Source organism: Salvelinus fontinalis, chromosome 27, assembly GCF_029448725.1.
Source record: "Salvelinus fontinalis isolate EN_2023a chromosome 27, ASM2944872v1, whole genome shotgun sequence".
Taxonomy (NCBI): domain Eukaryota; kingdom Metazoa; phylum Chordata; class Actinopteri; order Salmoniformes; family Salmonidae; genus Salvelinus; species Salvelinus fontinalis.
This window is the reverse complement of record NC_074691.1, coordinates 1,810,606-1,832,849: the sequence shown is the minus strand read 5'-3', so window position 1 is coordinate 1,832,849 and position 22,244 is coordinate 1,810,606. Positions and strand designations below refer to the sequence as shown.

Here is a 22,244-nt window from a genome sequence, read left to right as displayed (position 1 = left end):
GTTTGACTAGTGCTATCCATAACCAATGTAAAGCAACCCTCTGACATGTTCGATTATTTTCCCCTTCCATAGGCTTCCTCGTGGAATGAGCATTCCATGCAGCATCCTAGGTATGAATGACGTGGCCTGGCAGGAGACACGAGGTGGGATGCTGCACACAAACGGTGCCCCTGAAGTTGGGGTCGTCAGAGTTCATGGAGGGGGTTCCCTGGCAGCCATAGGGGGAGCAGGGCAGGGTCCTGGAGGTCCACACCCTCTGCAGGGCATGGATAGGGGCCCCAACCCCACCCCAGGCACCCCACAGCCTCCACTGAGTGGGCGCTCTCAGGACGATGCCACAGTTGGCTACTTCTTCCAGAGGCAACCTGGTGAGCAGTTGGGAGGTTGCACCCCTAGCAAGCACCGTTGGCCTACAGGAGATGGGAACCATATTGACCAGGTACGAGGATTTTGCCAGGGCCAAACTGCTTTCTGTTTGATGAAGGTACACTATTTGAATGAAGCAAACCTTAAACCTTTTAGAAACGACTTTACCACCGCAGAGACCTTATGCCGTTTCAGCCCCAAGGATGACAGAAATTTCACCGGTCATGCTTATGTCTACAGGTTAATTTGCATAATTTAGTGCAATTAAGTTGGCACGTGTGCATCTTCGTTACTTTATCCTGTGTCTTATTTATCACACATGCACAGCGTTTAGAGCCTAGTTTGTGCAGAATAATATCACCTGTCAGACAGCGAGAGCTGCTGCTTGAGTGGAACGTGCTCTTAGAAACCCAGTCATTGCGCTGCAAATTGTAAATGCAATCGTGTGTTAACACTTGATGGCCACGGCTAAAAAGAGGATCTCAGCTTTCTAATGCTACTATTTTTATTTCTCAACTCCTAATTGAAGCCCGTGCTCCATTCAAGTGCCTAGGCAATGAATACGGTAGGTAGGCTACCAGCGCGTCACCAACCACCTTGCAATTGGAGTATGCATTGTTTGAAACCTGGATGTTTTTTACTTCATATTATGAGGCATGTCTTACCTTGCTCCAAAGTAGATGAGCCAAAATCCCATGACAGAAACATGGAGTCAATTATTTTATAAAGACTTCCTCATTTGCCATTCAAACCAGCATTTATCTCCTGTTCTATTGGTTTTCATGTCAACTTTCTTTTGTTGTCCAGAAGCCAAAGGCACAAATCTAGTTAATCTTTTTGTTGCGTCTTTAGATTCCCCCATCTAATTTTAATCCCATATATGGAACTGTTTGCATCAGGTGCGCTATTTACAGTGCCTTCAAAGTTTTCACACCCTTGACTTTTTCCACATTTTGTTAAAGCCTGAATTTAAAAATGTTTCAATTGTCAAATTAGAAATGTGTATTTAGAACCCCCCCCCCCCAAAATGAAAAGGTTAAATGTCTTGTCAATAAGTATTCAAACCTTTTGTTATGGAAAGCCTAAATAAGTTCAGGAGAGTACATTTGCTTCACAAGTTGCATGGACTCAATCTGTGCAATAATGGTGTTTAACATTACTTTTTTTAATGGCTACCTCATCTCTGTACCCCTCATATACAACAATCTGTAAGGTCCCTCAGTCGAGCAGTACAGTTCAAAAACAGATTCAACCACAAAGACCGGGGAGGTTTTCCAATGCCTTGCAAAGAATGGCATCTGTTGGTAGGTTGATAAACAAATAAACAAGCACACTTTGAATGTCCCTTTGAGCATGGTGAAGTTAATAATTACAACTTGGATGGTGTATCAATACACCTAGTCACTACAAAGATTCAGGCGTCCTATCGAACTCAGTTGCCGGAGAGGAAGGAAACCGCTCAGGGATTTCGCTATGAAGCCCATGGTGACTTTAAAACAGTATAATGGCTATGGTAGGAGAAAACAACTGAGGATGGGTCAACGACGTTGTAGTTACTCCACAATGCTAACCTAATTGACAGAGTGAAAAGGAAGCCTGTCTACAGTACAAATATTCCAAAATATGCATCCTGTTTGCAACATGGCACTAAAGTAATAATTCTATTTTAAAAAATGGCAAAGCAATTTACCTTTTGTCCTGAATACAAAGTGTTATTTTTGAGGCAAATCCAATACAACAGAGTATCATGCTCTACATTTCCAAGCATAGTGGTGGATGCATCATGTTATGGGTATGCTTGTAATCGTTAAGGACTGGAGAGTTTTTCAGGAACAAAAAACTAAATGGAGCTAAGCACAGGCAAACACCTGCTTCAGTCTGCTTTCTACCAGGCACACAAATTAATTCAACCTTTCAGCGGAACAATAACCTTAAACACAAGGCCACATCTACACTGGAGTTGCTTACCAAGAAGAAAGGAAATGTTCCTGAGCGGCCTAGTTAGTTTTGACTTAAGTCTGCTTGGAAATCTATGGAAAGACTTAAATGGTTGTCTAGCAATGATCAACAACCAATTTCACAGAGCTTGAAGAATTTTGAAAAGAATGTGCAAATATTGTACAATCAGATGTGCAAAGCATTTAGACTTACCCAGAAAGACTCATAGCTGTAATCACTGTCAAAGATGATTCTAACATGCACTACAAGTGAAAAGTTTGGACACACCTACTCATTCAAGGTTTTTTAAAAATATTTTTTTTACTATATTCTACATTGTCAAATAATAGTGACAACATCAATAACTATGAAATAACACATGGAATCATGCAGTAACCCAAAAAGTGTTAAACAAATCAAAATATATTTGAGATTCTTCAGAGTAGCCACCCTTTGCCTTGATGTTTCTTTGCACACTCTTGGCATTCTCTCAACCAGCTTCATGAGCTGGTCACCTGGAATCCAGAAGCAAAAGGCACAATTCTAGTTATTCTTTTTGTTACATCTTTAGATTCCCCCTCTAATTTTAATCTCACACATGGAATGCATTTCAATTAACATGTGTGCCTTGTTAGTTTGTGGAATTTCTATCGTCCTTAATGTGTTTGAACCAATCAGCTGTTGTGACAAGGTAGGGGTGGTATACAGAAGATAGCCCTATTTGGTAAAAGACCAAGACCATATTATGGCAACAACAGCTCAACTAAGCAAAGAGAAATGACAGGCCATTACTTTCAGACATGGTCAGTCAATCCGGAAAATTTCAAGAACTTTGAAAGTTTCTTCAAGTGCAGTCGCAAAAACCATCAAGCGCTATGATGACACTGGCTCTCATGAGGACCGCTACAGGAAAGGAAGACCCAGAGTTACCTCTGCTGCAGAGGATAAGTTTATTAGTTACCAGCCTCAGAAATTGCAGGCCAAATAAATGCTTCACAGAGTTCAAGTAACACACATCTCGACATCAACTGGTCAGAGAAGACTGCATGAATCTGGCCTTCATGGTCAAATTGCTGCAAAGAAACCACTAAAGGACAATAATAAGTAACTTGCTTGGGCCAAGAAACTCAAGCAATGGACATTTCAACCGGTGGATATCTGTCCTTTTGGTATGAGTACAAATTTTTTCTTTTTGGTTCCAACCACCCTGTCTTTGATGCAGAGTGGGTGAACGGATGATCTCTGCATCTGTGGTTCTCACTGTGAAGCATGGAGGAGGAGCTGTGGGGGTGCTTTGCTGGTGACACTATGTGATTTATTTAGAATTCAATGCACACTTAACCAACATGGCTAACACAGCATTCTGCAGCGATATGCCATCCCACCTGGTTTACGCTTAGTAGGATTTTCATTTGTTTTTCAACAGAACAATGACCCAACACATCTCCAGGCTGTGTAAGGGCTATTTGACCAAGAAGGAGAGTAACAGAGTGCTGCATCATAATACCTGGCCTCCACAATCACCTGACTTTCACCCATTTTGAGATGGTTTTGGATGAGTTAGACCGCAGAGGGAAGGAGAAACAGCGAACAGGTGCTCAGCATATGTGGGAACTACTTCAAGACTGTTGGAAATGCATTCCAGGTGTAGCTGGTTGAGACAATGTGTGTGCAATGCTGTCATCAAGGCAAAGCGTGTCTACTTTGAAGAATCTCAACTACAAAATATTTTAATTTTAACACTGGGTTATTACATTATTCCATATGTTATTTCATACTGTTGATGTCTTCTCTATTCTACAATGTAGAAAATAGTAAAAATAAAGATACCGTTGAATGAGTAGGTGTCTTAAATTTTGACTGGTGCTGCTGTATATAAACTCAGGGGTGTGAATACTTATGTAAATTAGATTTGTTTGTTTAATTTTCAGTACAGTTGCAAACATTTCTAAACAGGTTTTCACTTCGTTATTGTGTGTGTGTGTGTGTGTGTGTAGAGGGGAGATCGACTTGGATAATTTTTTTATTCGGTCTGTAGCACGTGGAATAAGTCAAGGGGTATGATTACCTTCTGAAGGCACTGTATAGAAAGGTATTTTCCTGCGAATTGCATTTTGGCAAATGTTTGAAATTATGTTTTTACATTTGCTGCTTCATTACAATAGTTGTAAATTCCATAATAAATCCTTTTGGCTGTGAGACGATTGGCTTGCCACTGCATGTTTCAATTAACCTCTGAAAATGTTAAATTCCTTGTATGTATGCATAGTGTTTTCAATTGGTCACATTATTTTACTATTTGCTAAAAAAGTACCGCTTAACAAGGTTAGGTTAGTCGGCAGAAAAATTTACTGAAACTTGCATCCCTAGTTAAAATCTTTTTCAAAGTTAAGTGCAATTTTTTTAACGTTTAGGTTCCATTCCCAGGAACACCCAACTTGTAGATAACTGACTTGGGTTGTGTGTAAAGTTGGGGGGGGGGGGGGGCGTCTCAGTCAGTGATCTCTTGCACAAGGGTATAGGCTTGGCTTATATCTAACACGGAACCCAAACCGGCTGCACAAATTTATTTTGTCCCCCTACACCAAACGCGAGCACGGCACGCAGGTTAAAATATCAAAACAAACTCTGAACCAATGACATTTAATTTGGGGACAGGTCTAAAAGCATTATTAAACATGTATGGCAATTTAGCTAGTTAGCTTGCACTTGCTAGCTAATTTGTCCTATTTAGCTAGCTTGCTGTTGCTAGCTAATTTGTCCTGGGATTTAAACATTGAGTTATTTTACCTGAAATACACAAGGTCATCTACTCTAACAATTAATCCACACATAAAACGGCCAACCGAATTGTTTCTAGTCATCTCTCCTCCTTCCAGGCTTTTTCATCTTTGAACTTATATGGGGATTGGCATCTACACTTTCATAGTATTACCACGACAACCGGCAAAACAGTTCGTCTTTCAATAACCCAGGTGGGTATAACCAATAAGGAGATGGCACGTGGGTACCTGCTTCTATAAACCAATGAGGAGATGGGAGAGGCAGGACTTGCAGAAATTGGAATGACTTCTATTTTAGCCCTTGGCAACGCAGACGCTCGTTGGCGCACGCGTAATAATTGAATAACATATTCCCAAATTTATTTTGGTTTAGTCAGGGTATAATGTCAATGACTTACAAAGGGGAAAATAACATCTATTGTGTTTAGGGATGTTAACCGCTTATCGGTCTATAGTTTAATTTGCACAATTTAGTGGAATTAATTTGCCTCGTGTGTTTTCATTAGGCGTCATGCATCTTATCACGCGAACAGTATATAGAGGCTAGTTTGAGGGGAATGGCCTATCACTTGTGTTGACAGCACGAGAGCATCCTCAAAGCTAGTACTGAATTGAAATGTGCTTCTAAAAGCCCAGTCATTGCACAACAAATAACAAATCCCAATGGAATCGCAATATTTTTTTAAAGCTTATTTCTCAACTCGTAGTTAAAGCGTGTTTCCCGTTTGCCATTTGAGTGCATAGGCTATAGCCTGCCTACCGCTGACTATCAGCACGTCACCCACCACTTTACAATGTGAGCTTGAGGCATTAGTCATTTGAAAACTGATTAAGAAAATAAAATCTTTAAAAAAAAAAATGTTTATTTACCTTCAGATAATGAGCCTTGCTTTGCTTCAAAGTAGCGTAGCCAAAATCCAACCATAAAAATGTGAAGGAAATTCCGTCTCGCTTTTTAAGAACTACAGATTCCTCACAAATTATCTATAACCGTATATTATGCTCTAAAGAGTAACAATGTGACATAACCAATTTATTTGTTCACATTTATACATTTTTTATAGAGCATGAAGTATGGTTATTGATCTGACCTATTTATGCAGTGCTTTATCTCAAATATTTTTCATTGTGCTCCTTAACTTATTTGTGTGCGCAGAGCCCTGCTTGAATAATGCAACGCGGCATGTAGAAATGTTGCAAATGTTAATTACTGTTTGCAAAACTCGATTCATTACAGGCTTGAACACTTTACAATACAAGAAGATACCAGTAGCTTCCAGTTTTGTAGACTTACCTACCTTAGTAGGTTTCAGCTGAAGCCATCATCAATTCACTACCCTAGTACTTTGTTTGATAATATACATAATTCAAAATATAGTGATTTCAAAGCTGATTGCCATTAACTTTTAGCCATTCACTTTGTCTCCCTCAAGTCACTTCTCTCTCACTGTGAAGGACATCATTAGGTCTTAATGAGACAAATACTTTATTTTATTTTATTTTTTATAAAACATGTGGTTGCTTCATATGAAGAAATGTTGATCAGTACAATAAGTCCCATATGGAAGGGGAACATCTGTAGCCCCATGAAATCAGCCAAAACAAGCAAAATAACTTGATGCATGCACAGTCGTATTGAATATGCATTCTACGGTATTGTGAATTGGCTAAGTTTCATCTTGATTTACCCAGTTTATCAATACAGATTTACCATTAAATATTAATCCCAGAAAATGTGATTAACTTAGAGCGTTGAGACAACCTCCATCTTGTTTCGGGGCTAAAAGTACATTTGTCCAAACCTGTGCTCACCAAGTTTCGTCTTCAAAGTCTTTTCCGTTTGAGGAAACGACCATGTCATTTGCAATATACAGCCTTTTCCGGTACAGCAGAAAATTTTCAAAATATAAAAATGCGGAAACTAAATGACCTAGACTTTATTTGATGATTTCCCAGAAGACTGGGCCCTGGGGGACAACCTGAGGCCGTCGGCCTATTTTAATAACACCGCGGACGTCTAGTAAGGGACCGTACATTTGCAATATGGAGATCTTCAATCAATCATACGGGAAATGCCACTTATGTAGGACACCATAACAAAATTGGAAGAAAGCAAATGGATGCAAACTCCTGTAGCACTTGCAAGGTTCCTATAAAATGTCGCACATTGACATTTTATTGGTGAACATGAGTCAACATTAAGAGGCTAAATAAATTAACCTGTTCATTGAAAAGTAATATAGAAATCACTTAGCAGGGTTCTAGACAAACTTTTTCCACTGGTGCTACCAACTTTCAGTTGATGGCACCAGCACATGATTTGGTCGCACCAACAAGGACATGACCCGTGTCAGTTTTTTTTTACCAAAGTCAAATTGCTTGTATAAACAAAGTACATTAAAACCTCTTATGGCTAAGATCGATTTGACAACAGCCAGTGAAAGTGCAGGGCGCCAAATTCAAACAACAAATCTCATAATTAAAATGCCTCAAACATTCAAGTATTTCACACCATTTTAAAGATACCTTGTTGTTAATCCCACCACAGTGTCCGATTTCAAAAGGCTTTACGACGAAAGCAAACCAAACGATTGTTAGGTCAGTACCTAGTCACAGAAAAACAGCAATTTTTCCAGCTTAAGAGAGGAGTCACAAAAAGCAGAAAGAGACAAAATGAATCACTAACCTTTGATCTTCATCAGATGACACTCATAGGACTTCATGTTACACAATACATCTATGTTTTGTTCAATAAAGTTCATATTTATATTCAAAAATCTCAGTTTACATTGGCGCGTTACGTTCAGTAATGTTTTGCTTCCAAAACATCCGGTGATTTTGCAGAGCCACATCCTTTTACAGAAATAGTCATCATAAGCTTTAATATAAGATACAAGTGTTATGCACAGAATTAAATATATACTTCTCCTTAATGCAACCGCCATGTCAGATTTCAAAAAAACTTTACAGAAAAAGCAAACCATGCAATAATCTGAGTACATCGCTCAGACAACAAAACCATTTTGGAGTCAACAGAAGTCAAAAACAGCGTTATAAATATTCACTTACCTTTGATCTTCATCAGAATGCACTCCCAGGAATACCAGTTCCACAATAAATGCTTGATTTGTTCGATAAAGTACATTTATGTCCAAATACCTCTTTTTTGTTCGCATTTAGCCCAGTAATCCAAATTCATGAGGCGTGAGCAGACAAAGCCCAAAAGTTCCGTTACAGTCCGTAGAAATATGTCAAACGCTGTATAGAATCAATCTTTAGGATGTTTTTTATCATAAATCTTCAATAATGTTTCAACCTGGGAATTCCTTTGTCTTCAGAAATACAATGGAACGCAAGCTAACTCTCACGTGAATGCGCCTGGTCAGCTCATGGCACTCTGCCTGACTCAAAGAGCCCTCGTTCCCCCCTCCTTCACAGTAGAAGCATCAAACAAGGTTCTAAAGACTGTTGACATCTAGTGGAAGCCTTAGGAAGTGCAATATGACCAATATCCCACTGTATATTCGATAGGCGATAAGTTGAAAAACTACCAACTTCAGATTTCCAACTTCCTGGTTGGATTTCTTTTCTCAGGTTTTTGCCTGCCATATGAGTTCTGTTATACTCACAGACATCATTCAAACAGTTTTAGAAACTTCAGTGTTTTCTATCCAAATCTACTAATATCTTAGCTTCTGGGACTGAGTAGAAGGTAGTTTACTCTGGGCACCTTATTCTTCCAAGCTACTCAATACTGCCCCCAGCCATAAGAAGTTAAAGCTAGAAATCGGTAATACAGCACTAATTTGACCGCTTCACGTCAAAGTACATAAACCTACGATGTAAGGAAAGATAAATGGCTGGTTCTCTTTATTGTAATTTACGCAAAATTGTTAAACAAGTGTTTTTTGGGGGGTCCCCCCCCCCCAAACAAAGAGGTATAGATCCAGTTGCGGCGCGTTATGGTGGGTTTCGTAGCTCGACGTGATTTTCTGTACACACACAATGTGGAGTGACACAGTGTGGGGCTTACAGACACAGAGCCTGCAATAGTTACCTGTGTTTGAAGCATCAAAGAACCGTCAGACCTAGAGCTCTGAAACTTTATGAACCTGTTCTAGACCTTAAGTCGGTTGTGCACGGTGAGTTAAGTGGCTCTAGAAGGTTCTCAGGCCGAGAAACAGCCTTGTCCATTTGCAATAACTTCAAATAATTTTTAATGACGCGAGAATGACCTTTAGAAAAGTCCCAGAATCACAAGGCTAGGTGCATTGAAACCACCTCGGCCCATAATAGACGACCCTAAAGTTTCTGTCCCATAGCTCTTTCAGGGACCCCGAAGCAACGCCTGGGAAAAAGTGAATTTTCAGCACTAATTAAGGTCGCAGCTCGGGCTCCGAATGACCTATTGACCCGACACGCCGGATTCGGGGTCGACTCAGCTAGGCCTACACACAATGTCAGAACTGGACCCACAGCTTGAAAGTTATTTTTTTTTTAATGGTTTTAACAGATGGTGCTATGAATTGTGGGCTGACTCTGAAATATGTGAGTTGGCTTCTAAAAGAGTTGGACAAAGTGAGTTTGGTGTCAGTGTCTTATTGGCTGACTTGATGGCAGTATAATATGTATGTACATTTTTATAATCCAAATGGACAGTGTACAGTTCCAATGTATTTAATGAGTGATTTACCATCACTAAATGGACTGGCTGAAATCAACACCAACAAGCGATGGAGAGGAATCACTATCACTGCTAGGCCATCCCGAGTTCAACGTGCCAGTAAATTGGGCATTTCTGCAGTATATTAGAGCATGTCCAATTCGTGTGGGGAAATGCCCATTGTAAGACATTGCAAATGGACAGTTTACATTTGTCCATTTCCAATGTATTAATGTGGTATTTTCCATCACCAAATGGACAGGCTGAAATCAATACCAACGAGGGTTTGGACAGTGTCCATTACACACATGCTATGGTGTCAGTGTGAACATGCTCTTCTGGAAGTTGACTGTGTCCATTGCCAATATATATCCATAAGGAGTTGCCATTACGAAATGGACATGCTGAGTCAACAAGAAATTCTTACTATGATCAAACATGACAAGTAGACCTTCTAGGTTGATTTCAGGGATTAACGTATATGCCATTTGGACTTGGTTCATTGACTTTTGGGTTCGGAAGCTGACTTCCTATGATCATATATGGCAAATGGACAAACTCAATAAAATAAGAGACATGTCCATACGATTACTACATATGTATAATTTTACGAAAAAATCAGTCCAAAAAGCAGTTTGAGGGTTTAAAATTGTGAAAAGAAATTGAGATTTTGAACATTTCACCCTTAGGACCTGGGTCTTACCAAAACTAGCCTATTACGAATAAGGATACCATATTCACCGGGTCGAAGTGTGCTGTAACTGTCTAAAGGAAAATATTTTTCCCTATCTCAGGTTCGCACTGTGGATGAGATGAACTATGGTTTTCAAGCCCTTGCTTTGGAGTCCAGGGGCATGGGTGAGGTAGGTTGACATCTGCCACATTGCAAGTTTCTTCCCCCGTAAACTTAGGATAGGTTCTGTGCTACATCTTCCATTGAAGTCTTCCGGAATGTTGAATGTTCAAGTTGCCTTTTTGCTTTCTCTTTACAGATGCTGCCAGCAAAGAAACTTTGGGATTCGGATGAATTGGCCAAGGATGGAAGGAAAGGGATGCTCCTTGGAGAGGAGTGGAGGGTGAATGCCTGGGGATCTTCTCGTGAGTAGTTTTCTGTGCCTCTGCTGGTCTGTCTGTGTTTTACACTCAGGTTTTTTGAGAACCGCACTGACTGGAAGTCTGTTGATCTGCTAGCAAGTAATTGCACTAATGCTAACGCTAGTTAGCATTGGCTCGCAAAACTGCAGAACTTTCTTCATACTGGACATAGAGACATAAACATGGTATCTATGAGTTCATCTGACTCGGAGGTAGTACCAAAATTACCAATTCAACCCAAAATGTCCTATGCATAAATAAATAGGAGGCTTGGCCCGTATCCAGCTTGTCATACCTTCATTACCGACCTTGTGCCGCCCCGGGATATCCGGAAATACCGGCACTGAACACAAGTGCCACTGTTTACAATCCGCACTGTCTGTAGATTTTCAATACCTTGCTGGCTTGTGTGCTACGCCACTGCTTATTATAATATTATTTATTATTATTATGTGTAAAATCATATCCAGCTCAGGGTTCCAGATATGCATTTGAAGGTCTCTATGGTGACCTTTTTTACAAGAAGCATGCGTGCGCCTAAGTAAATAAAATAAAATATTCCATACTTCTAACTAGATCACCTGGCGCATGCTGCACAATCATGAGTGACTCACAAGGCTCTGGTCTTGCATCGTTGTGCGCTTGTAAACAAAACGTGACTGGGGACCGCCGGTAAACTTCAGAATAAAAAATTGTGACCAGTGAAAGAACGCGATCAGCTTTATCTTCTAATGTATTCCATGAGTTGACTGCAAGTATTTACTTAAAAAGTAGCAAAAAAATATTCAAATGATTACAAAAAACTTAAATTGTTTCAACGGTATTGATGATATGGAAAAGCCATCCCATGTCTATTTCCAAATACCCCGGTATACCCCGCCCAAGCCTAACAAATAGCCTTACAGTTTAGTGCGTGAAATTGAAGTACTGCATTTACTACTCAGTTCAACTGGTACCATCAAGACCATGCAGATAGCTTTTTCAAGAAACCTGCTGAAACTCAATCCGCACTGTCTGTAGATTTTCAATACCTACCTTTTGTTGAATGCTTGGTCAACGCTATCTTCCTATTATGATCATGTCTCAGTCCTTGATGTCTCTATTCTTTGCTCCGCCCCCATTCCTCTGATGAGCAGATCACTCAGTGTCCCAGCCTATCATGGTGCAGCGGCGACCCGGACAGGGTTTCCATGGGAATGGAGATGCCAGCTCCGTGCTGTCCCCTCGCTCTGAGGGCGGAGGCCTGGGAGTGAGCATGGTGGAGTACGTCCTGAGCTCCTCCCCCGGGGACAAGATGGATGGCCGCTACAGGAACGGTGGCTATGTAAGTCTTTCTGCCAAGGTCTCTTTTGCTCTTTCCTTTTCGCCGAGCCACACAGAACCAAGAGAATACCTACATCCGGCTCAATAGACGTGTTGGCTGACTGTCACAAATGATGTACTTGCTTCAATGGGGCAGAAGTCTGTGTTATGATTATGGATGATCACATGGCTAGCAACAAGGACAAGCTGCCATGTGTGAAATCGTAGGTGGCATGTTTCTGCTCGTTTTTGATACCATCTTGTTCTTGATACCATGTCATGTTTTCAGGTGATTTGACTGTCACATCTCTGCTAATATGGGCCAAAATGTGCACGCTATTGGTGTATTTGAGACAACGTGTGCATGTTTATTTATTTTCAATAAACATTGGAATCGAAATATAGTATAAATGTTGTCAACGATCTCTAAGCCAACCTCATCTGTGTTTCCCCCATAGTTGTGCACGTGTCGGTTTTGTGCCTAACCAGTCTATAGTGATCCGAAAATTGTTTCGAGTTATTCCAGAAATGCAACTTCAAATGAAGCTTCAAAATGTTCTTATTGCTTAGTGTTGGGCTCTACCCTCATGTTCTCCAATGGAGTATTGCGTCACTTTGGAGAAACAAGCCTCAATTTTGGGGGGGGGGGTTTTGCAGGGCGGAGTGGACGTTGACACGGACAGGAGGGAGAAGGGCGACGCGCAAGACAAGACGTCTCCTTTCGAAGAGGACAAGAGCCCTGAAATGAAAGTGGGAGAGGAGAATGACGCCAATGGGAGAGGCCTGCTCAACGGCATGGACAGAGACTGCAAAGACTTCAAGTACAGTTCCCTGTTAATGGTTATTTGGGGGTGAATGGGGGAGGTCATGAAAGAATCATAAGATGTATTTACCAATCCTTCACTGCACTTGTAGTTTCCTCTGGAAAATGAAATCTATTTGAATTGAATTATGCAGATAAGACATTCAAGTCACTTCCAAGCTGTATTATTTTTGGTTCAGGCAGTCAATGTCATTGAGACTTTGCTTGGAGACAGTTGTGAACAAAGCCTCAAAGACCACATTGTCACATGTACTTCTCCAGCCTCACCCCAGGAAGTCGCCAGGCCTCCCCGATTGAGGCGGTGGAGAGGATGGGTCCCGGCCAGGCCGGGCTGGAGATGATGACTCAGCACCAACACCACGCACAGCACCATGCCATGCAGCCCCAGAATCCAGCCCAGAACAAGCCCCAGCAGCAGGAGGACTTCCAGAGCCAGGAGACTCAGAACATAGGCAGCATGGAGCAGCAGCAGGGCGTGGAGTCCCTCCAGTTCGACTATGCTGGCAACCAGATCCAGGTGGACTCCTCAGGCACCCCCGTCGGCCTGTTTGACTACAACTCCCAGCAGCAGGTGGGTTGGGCTAGGGACCAGATTTTTATCAATGCCTAGATAAACCTGCTTGAGGAGTGGAAACTGCCGTAGAACAAGTACACACTTTTTAATGTCTGTTTTCCAGTTGTTCCAGCGGTCCAACCATCTGACTGTCCAGCAGCTCACTGCTGCCCAGCAGCAACAGTATGCCCTGGCTGCTGCCCAGCAACAACACCTTGGTAAGTTGTAGCTTTATTACTTTAGACAGTGTATGTACTGTGGATTTATTTATACTTCTACTTGGCTCCAAACGGTACACGTATGTACAAGGATTAGAGCATGTTTGTGCAAGATTTGGTAGTCATAGTTAGAATTTTTTGTAAGTGAATAATGTACAGAATGCCATACTAGTTTGAGTTTGACGGCTGTTTGATGTGTTAATCAATATGCACGCATGGTTAACTTTTCTCCAGCCGGCCTTGCTCCCGCGTTCGTGCCTAACCCATACATCATCAACGCTGGACCCCCCGGAGCCGACCCCTACACCGCTGCAGGACTTGCCGCAGCAGCTACACTTGCCGGTTAGCAATCCACACACACATACAGTGGTGGGAAAAGTACTCACTTGTTATACCTGATTAAAAGTAAAGATACCTTCATACAAAATTACTCAAGTGAAAGTCACCCAGTAAAATCTTACTTGGGTAAAAGTATTTAGTTTTAAATCTACTTAAGTATCAAAGTACAAGTATAAATCATTTCAAATTCCTTATATTAAGCAAAGCAGACTGCCACATTTTCTATTTTATCTACAATAATTTTCCTGTCCTGCTAAGCATTCAAAATGTAATGTAGTTTTGGGTGTCAGGGAAAATGAATGGAGTAAAAAGTACATAATATTGTTTAGGAATGTGGTAAAGTGAAAGTTGTCAAGAATATAAGTACTCCCCCTCCCCTCAAAAATACTTAAGTATTTGAATATACTTAAATATTTGAAAGTACTTAAGTATTTTACATCACTGCACACATACACTGTACTCATACATGGCACCTTTTTCACTCAATGTGTCCCGTTAATAGCTTCTTGATCCGCACTGACGTAACAATCTTCTACGTTAATGAATGCAACAATTTTATCAAATTGTTCATGCCACAGGTTTGGTAGTAGTAACTGAGGACTCCCTTCCCTTAGGGCCTACAGTGGTTCCCCCCCAGTACTATGGTGTTCCTTGGGGCGTGTACCCTGCCAACCTCTTCCAGCAACAGGCGGCAGCTGCGGCTGCCAGTCACAATGCTAACCAGCAGGCATCCAATCAGGGACCAGGGCCGGGACAGCAACAAGTAAGTATTTCACCAACTTACTGGAGAATTATTTTAAGTATCAATGAGTTATGATTGTATTTGGCGCATGTGACAAATAGTTTGATTTGATCTTATCATTTGTCATTGCAGTCATTTTTTAATGAGGTTGGGGTGCTCTTCTTTCCAGGTGATGCGTGCCGGGAACAACCAACGCCCCCTCACCCCTGGTCAGGGCCAGCAAAGCCAGCAGGACTCCCTGGCAGCAGCCGCCGCCAACCCGGCCCTCGCTTATGCTGGTATGCCAGGTCGGTGACACTATACACAGAGTAGCGTTAGTTTAGGAGCAGACATAAGGGCTTTTAACGCTGCCAAACCAAGCTATGCTGAGCAGGCCTGGTTAAGCATCTACTTAGGCCGTGTCTAGACTTGACAGTTCATGCAGCTTTATTATTCTGATCATGAAATTCCCAACGTGTCATGCATCTACACCTACATTTTAAATGTGTTTACGGTGTGTCCGGATTCCCTTTCCCCACGCTATATTCAAATGCCCGTATGTATTGTACAAAAGGTGTAATAGGCTAAATATGATAATAACATAACTACTGGTGGCAGTAGCGAACTACTGTAGTTTACTAGCCAGCCAACCTCTAAAGCTAGCCAGCAAGCAGCAATAAAAGGGATTGCAAAAGGGTTAGAATAACTAGCCCAAAACTTTTTATTCTCTAAATATTAGCTAACTGGCTCACATTTGAGGCCAGCAAACACATTCCTCACATGCTAGGAATGTATTTCCTTTGTTATAATGAAAGGTGCCTCTCGGTCCCAAAACAGATTTTCTGGAGACTTGTGGGATGAGTTCTGATGACGTCGCCCACTGTATTCGGTTTCGGTGGCCTGTTTGCTTCCAGACTGAGAATATTCGTTCATACTGTTGGAATACCTTTTGTGTGCATACTCCTTCAACCTGCTTTTCTCTTGCTTATGATTATGGTGCAATAAGATAGCTACTCTTCAGTGCCCTCACGCTCCCTCTCGTAGGTCACACACCTGGCTGGTTTTCATAAGTGCGTTTCCCCTCAGTGTGTCTGTCTCCTGCCCACCCAGGTTACCAGATGCTAGCCCCCGCCGCCTACTACGATCAGAATGGAACCCTGGTGATGGCCTCCGGAGCCCGTGGCGGTCTGGGAGGGCCTGTCCGCCTGGTCCAAACCCCGCTTCTCATCAACCCACAGGCCGCAGCGCAGGCTGGTGAGTACCAAGGGTTGTCTGGCCCTGTGCTTTCATAATGTTGCAGTGTGGGAAATGGTGCCTTTTTAAAGGAGGCTTAGCAGCCAGTGGAATGAGTGCCACATTTAGTGTGAACACACTGTGCTTGTGGAAATTTGTCAGGATTTTATAATCTCCGGACTCACACTTGCAATGACGTGAATTAGTTGCTAATGCCAATGGTGCTGTCCCACAGTTTTATGGCACTAACCCACCTCCTGTCCTCTCCCAATGGGTACCACACTGAGCTGTGTTGACCTAGTTTTGTTCTCTTTTCATCCCTCTCCCTCCATTTAGCCGCTGCGGCGTCAGCGTCCGGCTCGGGCAACAACATGTCGGGCCCACAGCCCAACGGCCTGTACCGCTCCATGCCGCAACAGCAGCCCCCGCCCCAGAACCAGGGCCTGCCCTCCAGCTCCTTCTATGGCACTGCGTCGGTGCCGGCCAGCTCCCAGAGCAGCTCCCTGTTCTCCCACACATCCCAGGCCCCGCAGCCCACCTCCTCCCTGGGCTTTAGTGGCACTGGCGGCTCTCTGGGCGTGGGCCTGGGCTCGGCGCTCGGAGGCTTCGGATCCTCAGGTTAGTGGAGAAGGAACTTGCAGCTTCAGGTTAATTATTGTACATATGCAAAAAGCATGCATAAAATGTAATGCCATGCACCACAAAAAAAAGTATACTTTTCTCTTGGCAATTAACTGAGTTTTTCAAGATAATGCATTCGTCACAGTGAGAAATGTAATTTCAGTCTTCATCTGTCTCTCCCTCCCGTAGTGTCGAGCTCTGCCAGCAGCAGCGTCTCTCGCCGGGACTCCCTGCTGGCAAGCTCTGACCTGTACAAGCGTGGCGGCAGCAGCCTCACCCCCATTGGCCAGCCCTTCTACAACAGCCTAGGCTATTCCTCCTCGCCCAGTCCCATTGGTCTAACTCCGGGCCACTCCCCCCTCACACCACCACCCTCTCTGCCATCCTCTCACGGCTCCTCCTCCAGCCTTCACCTGGGTAAGGCCGCAAGTTTAAAAATAAAAATCAATATTTTTTATTCGCGCATATACAGTTGCGGCCAAATATATTGGCACCCTTGCACTTTCCTTAAATAATTCACTTATCAAATAAGTTGAAATTGGAAGAAACTTTTGGTCTCACCTTATTGGATTTAATATTGCAGGAACATATTGTATTTGGGGGAACTTGGGTTAATTATTTTTTTATTTGGAAAATAAAGACCAATGGCATGGATAACATTATTGGCACCGCGGAAGTAGTGCACCCCAGAGGGGAGCAGCACAGCCTTGGACCAAAATAACTGCAAACAAGCACTACTTGTCGCTATCAATGACCTAGCTACACCTTTCTACTGGCAATTTGGTCTACTCTTCAACAGCAGAAAACTGTGCCCTCAACCAACTGCTGTTTTCAGATCTTGCCATAGGGCTTTGCTGGCCATTTCAGAACAGTCCATATGTTTCTTTAACCATTCCTGGATGCTTTTGGATGTGTGTTTGGGATCCACAGAACATTTTCCCAGGATTTAAACCTCCGGTTGGGTTTTTGAGAAGTTCTTGTCTCCTTCAGCAGTGGGCTTTACCAAATGAAGCATTCAAAGAAAAGAACACCCACTGCTTTGATAACTTTAGACAAATATGGAATTATTTAAGAAAAGTGCAAGGGTACCGATATATTTTGCAGTAAACTATACATGAACTTCACTCAACCACTACTTTGCGTAACTGTGCTGCTGTACATGCAACATCTGTAGAAATAGGACTAGAGTCTGAATTCAAGTTAATTTAGTGAGGGTGGAAAAATTATATTTCTATGGCAACACCCATTCATCGTTTTGTTCCTCCCTGGCATCCCCAACCCCCAGGCGGCCTGACGAACGGCAGTGGGCGCTACATCTCGGCAGCGCCGGGTGCGGAGGCAAAGTATCGCAGCGCAGGAGCCACCTCCAGCCTGTTCAGCTCCAGCAGCCAGCTGTTCCCGCCGTCGCGGCCCCGCTACAGCCGATCGGACGTCATGCCCAGCGGGCGAAGCCGCCTGCTGGAGGACTTCCGCAACAACCGCTTCCCCAACCTGCAGCTGCGTGACTTGCCCGGCCACATGGTGGAGTTCTCCCAGGACCAGCACGGCTCCAGGTGGGTGATAGACGTACGGATCAACGGGGACACACACACACACACACACACACACACACACAGTGATACACAAACACATCCGTTGCTGCATATTACACCCTCCTATCATGCTCTTGAGACACTTCCTTATCACTATATGATGTTTGTGTTACCACTAAAATTCCCTTCCCATGTCCCTCCTTCCTCTTCCCCGTCTGTCTCCAGGTTCATCCAGCAGAAGCTGGAGAGGGCCACCCCCGCCGAGAGGCAGATGGTGTTTGGGGAGATCCTGCAGGCGGCCTATCAGCTGATGACCGACGTGTTTGGCAACTACGTCATCCAGAAGTTCTTTGAGGTGGGGACTGTTGTCACAGTTGTAGGGTTACGTTTGATGGTACTTGGGATACTTGTGCCATCATTGAATCATAACCATACCAACTTTTAATGTGCCTTCCACCAGTATGTGTCTGATTTTAGCTTTTTACTAACACCGATTTTGCTAACACCGATCTTTTTAATATATATATATATTTTAAAAATAAGGTTAATCATGACGTGGTTGTCTGAATGACTTGGGATGCACCTATTGTAAGTTAATGTGGATGAGAGCATTGCTTTAAAATGCATGCAGTACCAGTCAAAAGTTTGGGCACCTACTCATTCAAGGGGTTTTCTTTATTTTTACTATTTTCTACATTGTAAGTGTGTTTTTAAATTATAAATAAATCACTGACTGTGTCCTCAGCAAAGCACCCCCACATATCACACCTCCTCCGAACCACACATGCTGAGATCATCCGTTCACCTACTCCGCGTCTCACAAAGACACGGCGGTTGGAACTGGTCTAATGTCCATTGCTCGTGTTTCTTGGCCCAAGTATGTCTCCTTATTGGTGTCTTTTAGTAGTGGTTTCATTTCTGAGGCTTTCTGCAGCAGAGGTAACTCGGAGTCTTTCCAGTGGCGGTTCTCATGAGAGCCAGTTTCGTCATAGTGCTTGATGGTTTGTGACTGCACTTGAAGAAACTTTAAAAGTTCTTAATTTTCCGCATTGACTGACCTTCATGTCTGAAAGTAATCATGGACTGTCGTTTCTCTGTTTGTGAGCTGGTCATGCCATAATATGGACTTGGTCTTTTACCAAATAGGGCTGTCTTCTGAATACCACCCTAATGGGTTCTGACTCCTAAACTTGAAATATTGTTAATTCAGGTCTCCTATGGAAATTAGTGCCATTGTCTGGTTTCTACACCAGAAGTTAATGGTTATCTGTAGGAGGAATGTATATGGTGGAGACAATTACTCAGTACATTGCAAGCTTAAAGGCAATCACATGGTTGCAGTCACTGATAAGGGTGGGGAATGGGGGCCGAGGTCCGGCCACTTTAAAGGAGAAGGAACAGTTTATTGCCCGCATCACTTAACTTCCTGCTTAGTAATAAAGATGTAATGTTTAGAGGGAAGGAGAATACTTCACCCAAATTGGGGTGTGTACATATATACATACATACATACATACACTTGTGCTGGTGGAAACAAGTCTTTGTCTGTTCAACTGTCCAACCCTTTGGGTGAATACAACACAACTGATTGGCTCAAACGCATTAACTTCTTTGCGCTACGGATCCCTTTAGCGGGATCATTTTCCTAAACAACCGCTGAATTGCAGGGTGCAAAATATTACTAAAAATATTTATTATCATGCAATCACAAGTGAAATATAACAAAACACAGCTTAGCTTGTTGTTAATCCACCTATCGTGTCAGATTTTGAAAATATGCTTTGCAGCGAAAGCAATCCAATCTGTGAGTATCAATCAATGCTAGAACAGCTAGCCCCAAATTAGCATGGTCACGAAAGTCAGAAAAGCAATAAAATGAATCGCTTACCTTTGATAATCTTTAGATGTTTGCACTCACGAGACTCCCAGTTACACAATAAATGTTATTTTTGTTCGATAAATATTACTTTTATAACAAAAAAACAACATTTGGGTTGCGCGTTATGTTCAGAAAACCAAAGCCTCGTTCCGTTCAATGAAAATTCCAAAGAGTATCCGTAATGTTCGTAGAAACATGTCAAATGTTTTTTATAATCAATCCTCAGATTGTTTTTAACAAACATAATCGATAATATTTCGACCTTAACCTATTCAATAAAAGAGAGAAAGAAAATGGAGAGCTACCCCTCGCGCGCAGGAACTAATCAAAGGACACCTAACTAGTTTTGAAAAATCTCGCTCATTTTTCAAAATAAAAGCCTGAAACTATGTCTAAAGCCTGGTCACAGCCTGAGGAAGCCATTGGAAAAGGACTCTGGTTGATACTCCTTTAAATGGAAGAAAGACGGGCAAGGAAACATATATATATATTTTTTTTTTATCGGTTCCGGGTTAGATTTCCTCAGGTTTTCGCTTGCAGAATCAGTTTTGTTATACACAGACAATATTTTGACAGTTTTGGAAACTTTGGAGTGTTTTCTATCCTAATCTATAAATTATATGCATATTCTACGATCTGGACCTGAGAAATAGTCCGTTTACCTTGGAACGTTATTTATTTAAATAAATAAATAAATCTGACCCCTAGCGTCAAGAGGTTAAGGAAAGACATTCCACAAAATAACTTTCAACAAGGCACTCCGGTTAATTGAAATGCATTCTAGGTGACTACCTCATGAAGCTGGTTGAGAGAAGGCAAAGACTGTGCAGAGCTGTCATCAAGTCAAAGGGTGGATACTTTGAAGAATCAAATCAAAATGTATTTGATATTTAACACTTTTGGTTACTACATGATTCAATGTTTTACACTGCTCAAAAAAATAAAGGGAACACTTAAACACAATGTAACTCCAAGTCAATCACACTTCTGTGAAATCAAACTGTCCACTTAGGAAGCAACACTGATTGACAATAAATTTCACATGCTGTTGTGCAAATGGAATAGAAACAGGTGGAAATTATAGGCAATTAGCAAGACACCCCCAATAAAGGGGTGGTTCTGCAGGTGGTGACCACAGACCACTTCTCAGTTACTATGCTTCCTGGCTGATGGTTTGGTCACTTTTGAATGCTGGCGGTGCTTTCACTCTAGTGGTAGCATGAGACGGAGTCTACAACCCACACAAGTGGCTCAGGTAGTGCAGCTCATCCAGGATGGCACATCAATGCGAGCTGTGGCAAGAAGTTTTTCTGTGTCTGTCAGCGTAGTGTCCAGAGCATGGAGGCGCTACCAGGAGACAGGCCAGTACATCAGGAGACGTGGAGGAGACCGTAGGAGGGCAACAACCCAGCAGCAGGACCGCTACCTCCGCCTTTGTGCAAGGAGGTGCACTGCCAGAGCCCTGCAAAATGACCTCCAGCAGGCCACAAATGTGCATGTGTCTGCTCGAACGGTCAGCAACAGACTCCATGAGGGTGGTATGAGGGCCCGACGTCCACAGGTGGGGGTTGTGCTTACAGCCCAACACCGTGCAGGACGTTTGGCATTTGCCAGAGAACCAAGATTGGCAAATTCACCACTGGCGCCCTGTGCTCTTCACAGATGAAAGCAGGTTCACACTGAGCAGATGTGACAGACGTGGCAGAGTCTGGAGACGCCGTGGAGAACGTTCTGCTGCCTGCAACATCCTCCAGCATGACCGGTTTGGGGGTCGCACAGCCCTCCATGTGCTCGCCAGAGGTAGCCTGACTGCCATTAGGTACCGAGATGAGATCCTCAGACCCCTTGTGAGACCATATGCTGGTGCGGTTGGCCCTGGGTTCCTCCTAATGCTAGACCTCATGTGGCTGGAGTGTGTCAGCCTTTCCTGCAAGAGGAAGGCATTGATGCTATGGACTGGCCCGCCCGTTCCCCAGACCTGAATCCAATTGAGCACATCTGGGACATCATGTCTCGCTCCATCCACCAACGCCACGTTGCACCACAGACTGTCCAGGAGTTGGCGGATGCTTTAGTCCAGGTCTGGGAGGAGATCCCTCAGGAGACCATCCGCCACCTCATCAGGAGCATGCCCAGGCGTTGTAGGGAGGTCATACAGGCACGTGGAGGCCACACGCA

The 22,244-nt window shown here is 42.9% G+C and overlaps 1 protein-coding gene across 16 annotated transcripts in view; it reads left to right on the top strand.

The window, feature by feature from the left end:
• Positions 1–22,244, top strand: part of LOC129824853 (pumilio homolog 2-like) — a 59,197-nt gene that overhangs the window by 1,882 nt on the left and 35,071 nt on the right. For 8 of the 16 annotated variants that reach the window (XM_055884376.1, XM_055884369.1, XM_055884375.1 and 5 more), the window contains exons 2-16: positions 73–439; positions 10,545–10,613; positions 10,743–10,848; positions 11,982–12,169; positions 12,805–12,968; positions 13,232–13,541; positions 13,648–13,741; positions 13,976–14,083; positions 14,695–14,843; positions 14,992–15,109; positions 15,888–16,055; positions 16,371–16,652; positions 16,845–17,072; positions 17,941–18,208; positions 18,413–18,542. In XM_055884376.1, coding sequence (XP_055740351.1) covers positions 86–439; positions 10,545–10,613; positions 10,743–10,848; positions 11,982–12,169; positions 12,805–12,968; positions 13,232–13,541; positions 13,648–13,741; positions 13,976–14,083; positions 14,695–14,843; positions 14,992–15,109; positions 15,888–16,055; positions 16,371–16,652; positions 16,845–17,072; positions 17,941–18,208; positions 18,413–18,542 — 2,736 coding nt within the window. In that variant the 5' untranslated portion in view covers positions 73–85. The remainder of the gene's footprint in view (positions 1–72; positions 440–10,544; positions 10,614–10,742; positions 10,849–11,981; positions 12,170–12,804; positions 12,969–13,231; positions 13,542–13,647; positions 13,742–13,975; positions 14,084–14,694; positions 14,844–14,991; positions 15,110–15,887; positions 16,056–16,370; positions 16,653–16,844; positions 17,073–17,940; positions 18,209–18,412; positions 18,543–22,244) is intronic. The other 8 variants (XM_055884378.1, XM_055884377.1, XM_055884370.1 and 5 more) reach the window with 4 other exon arrangements.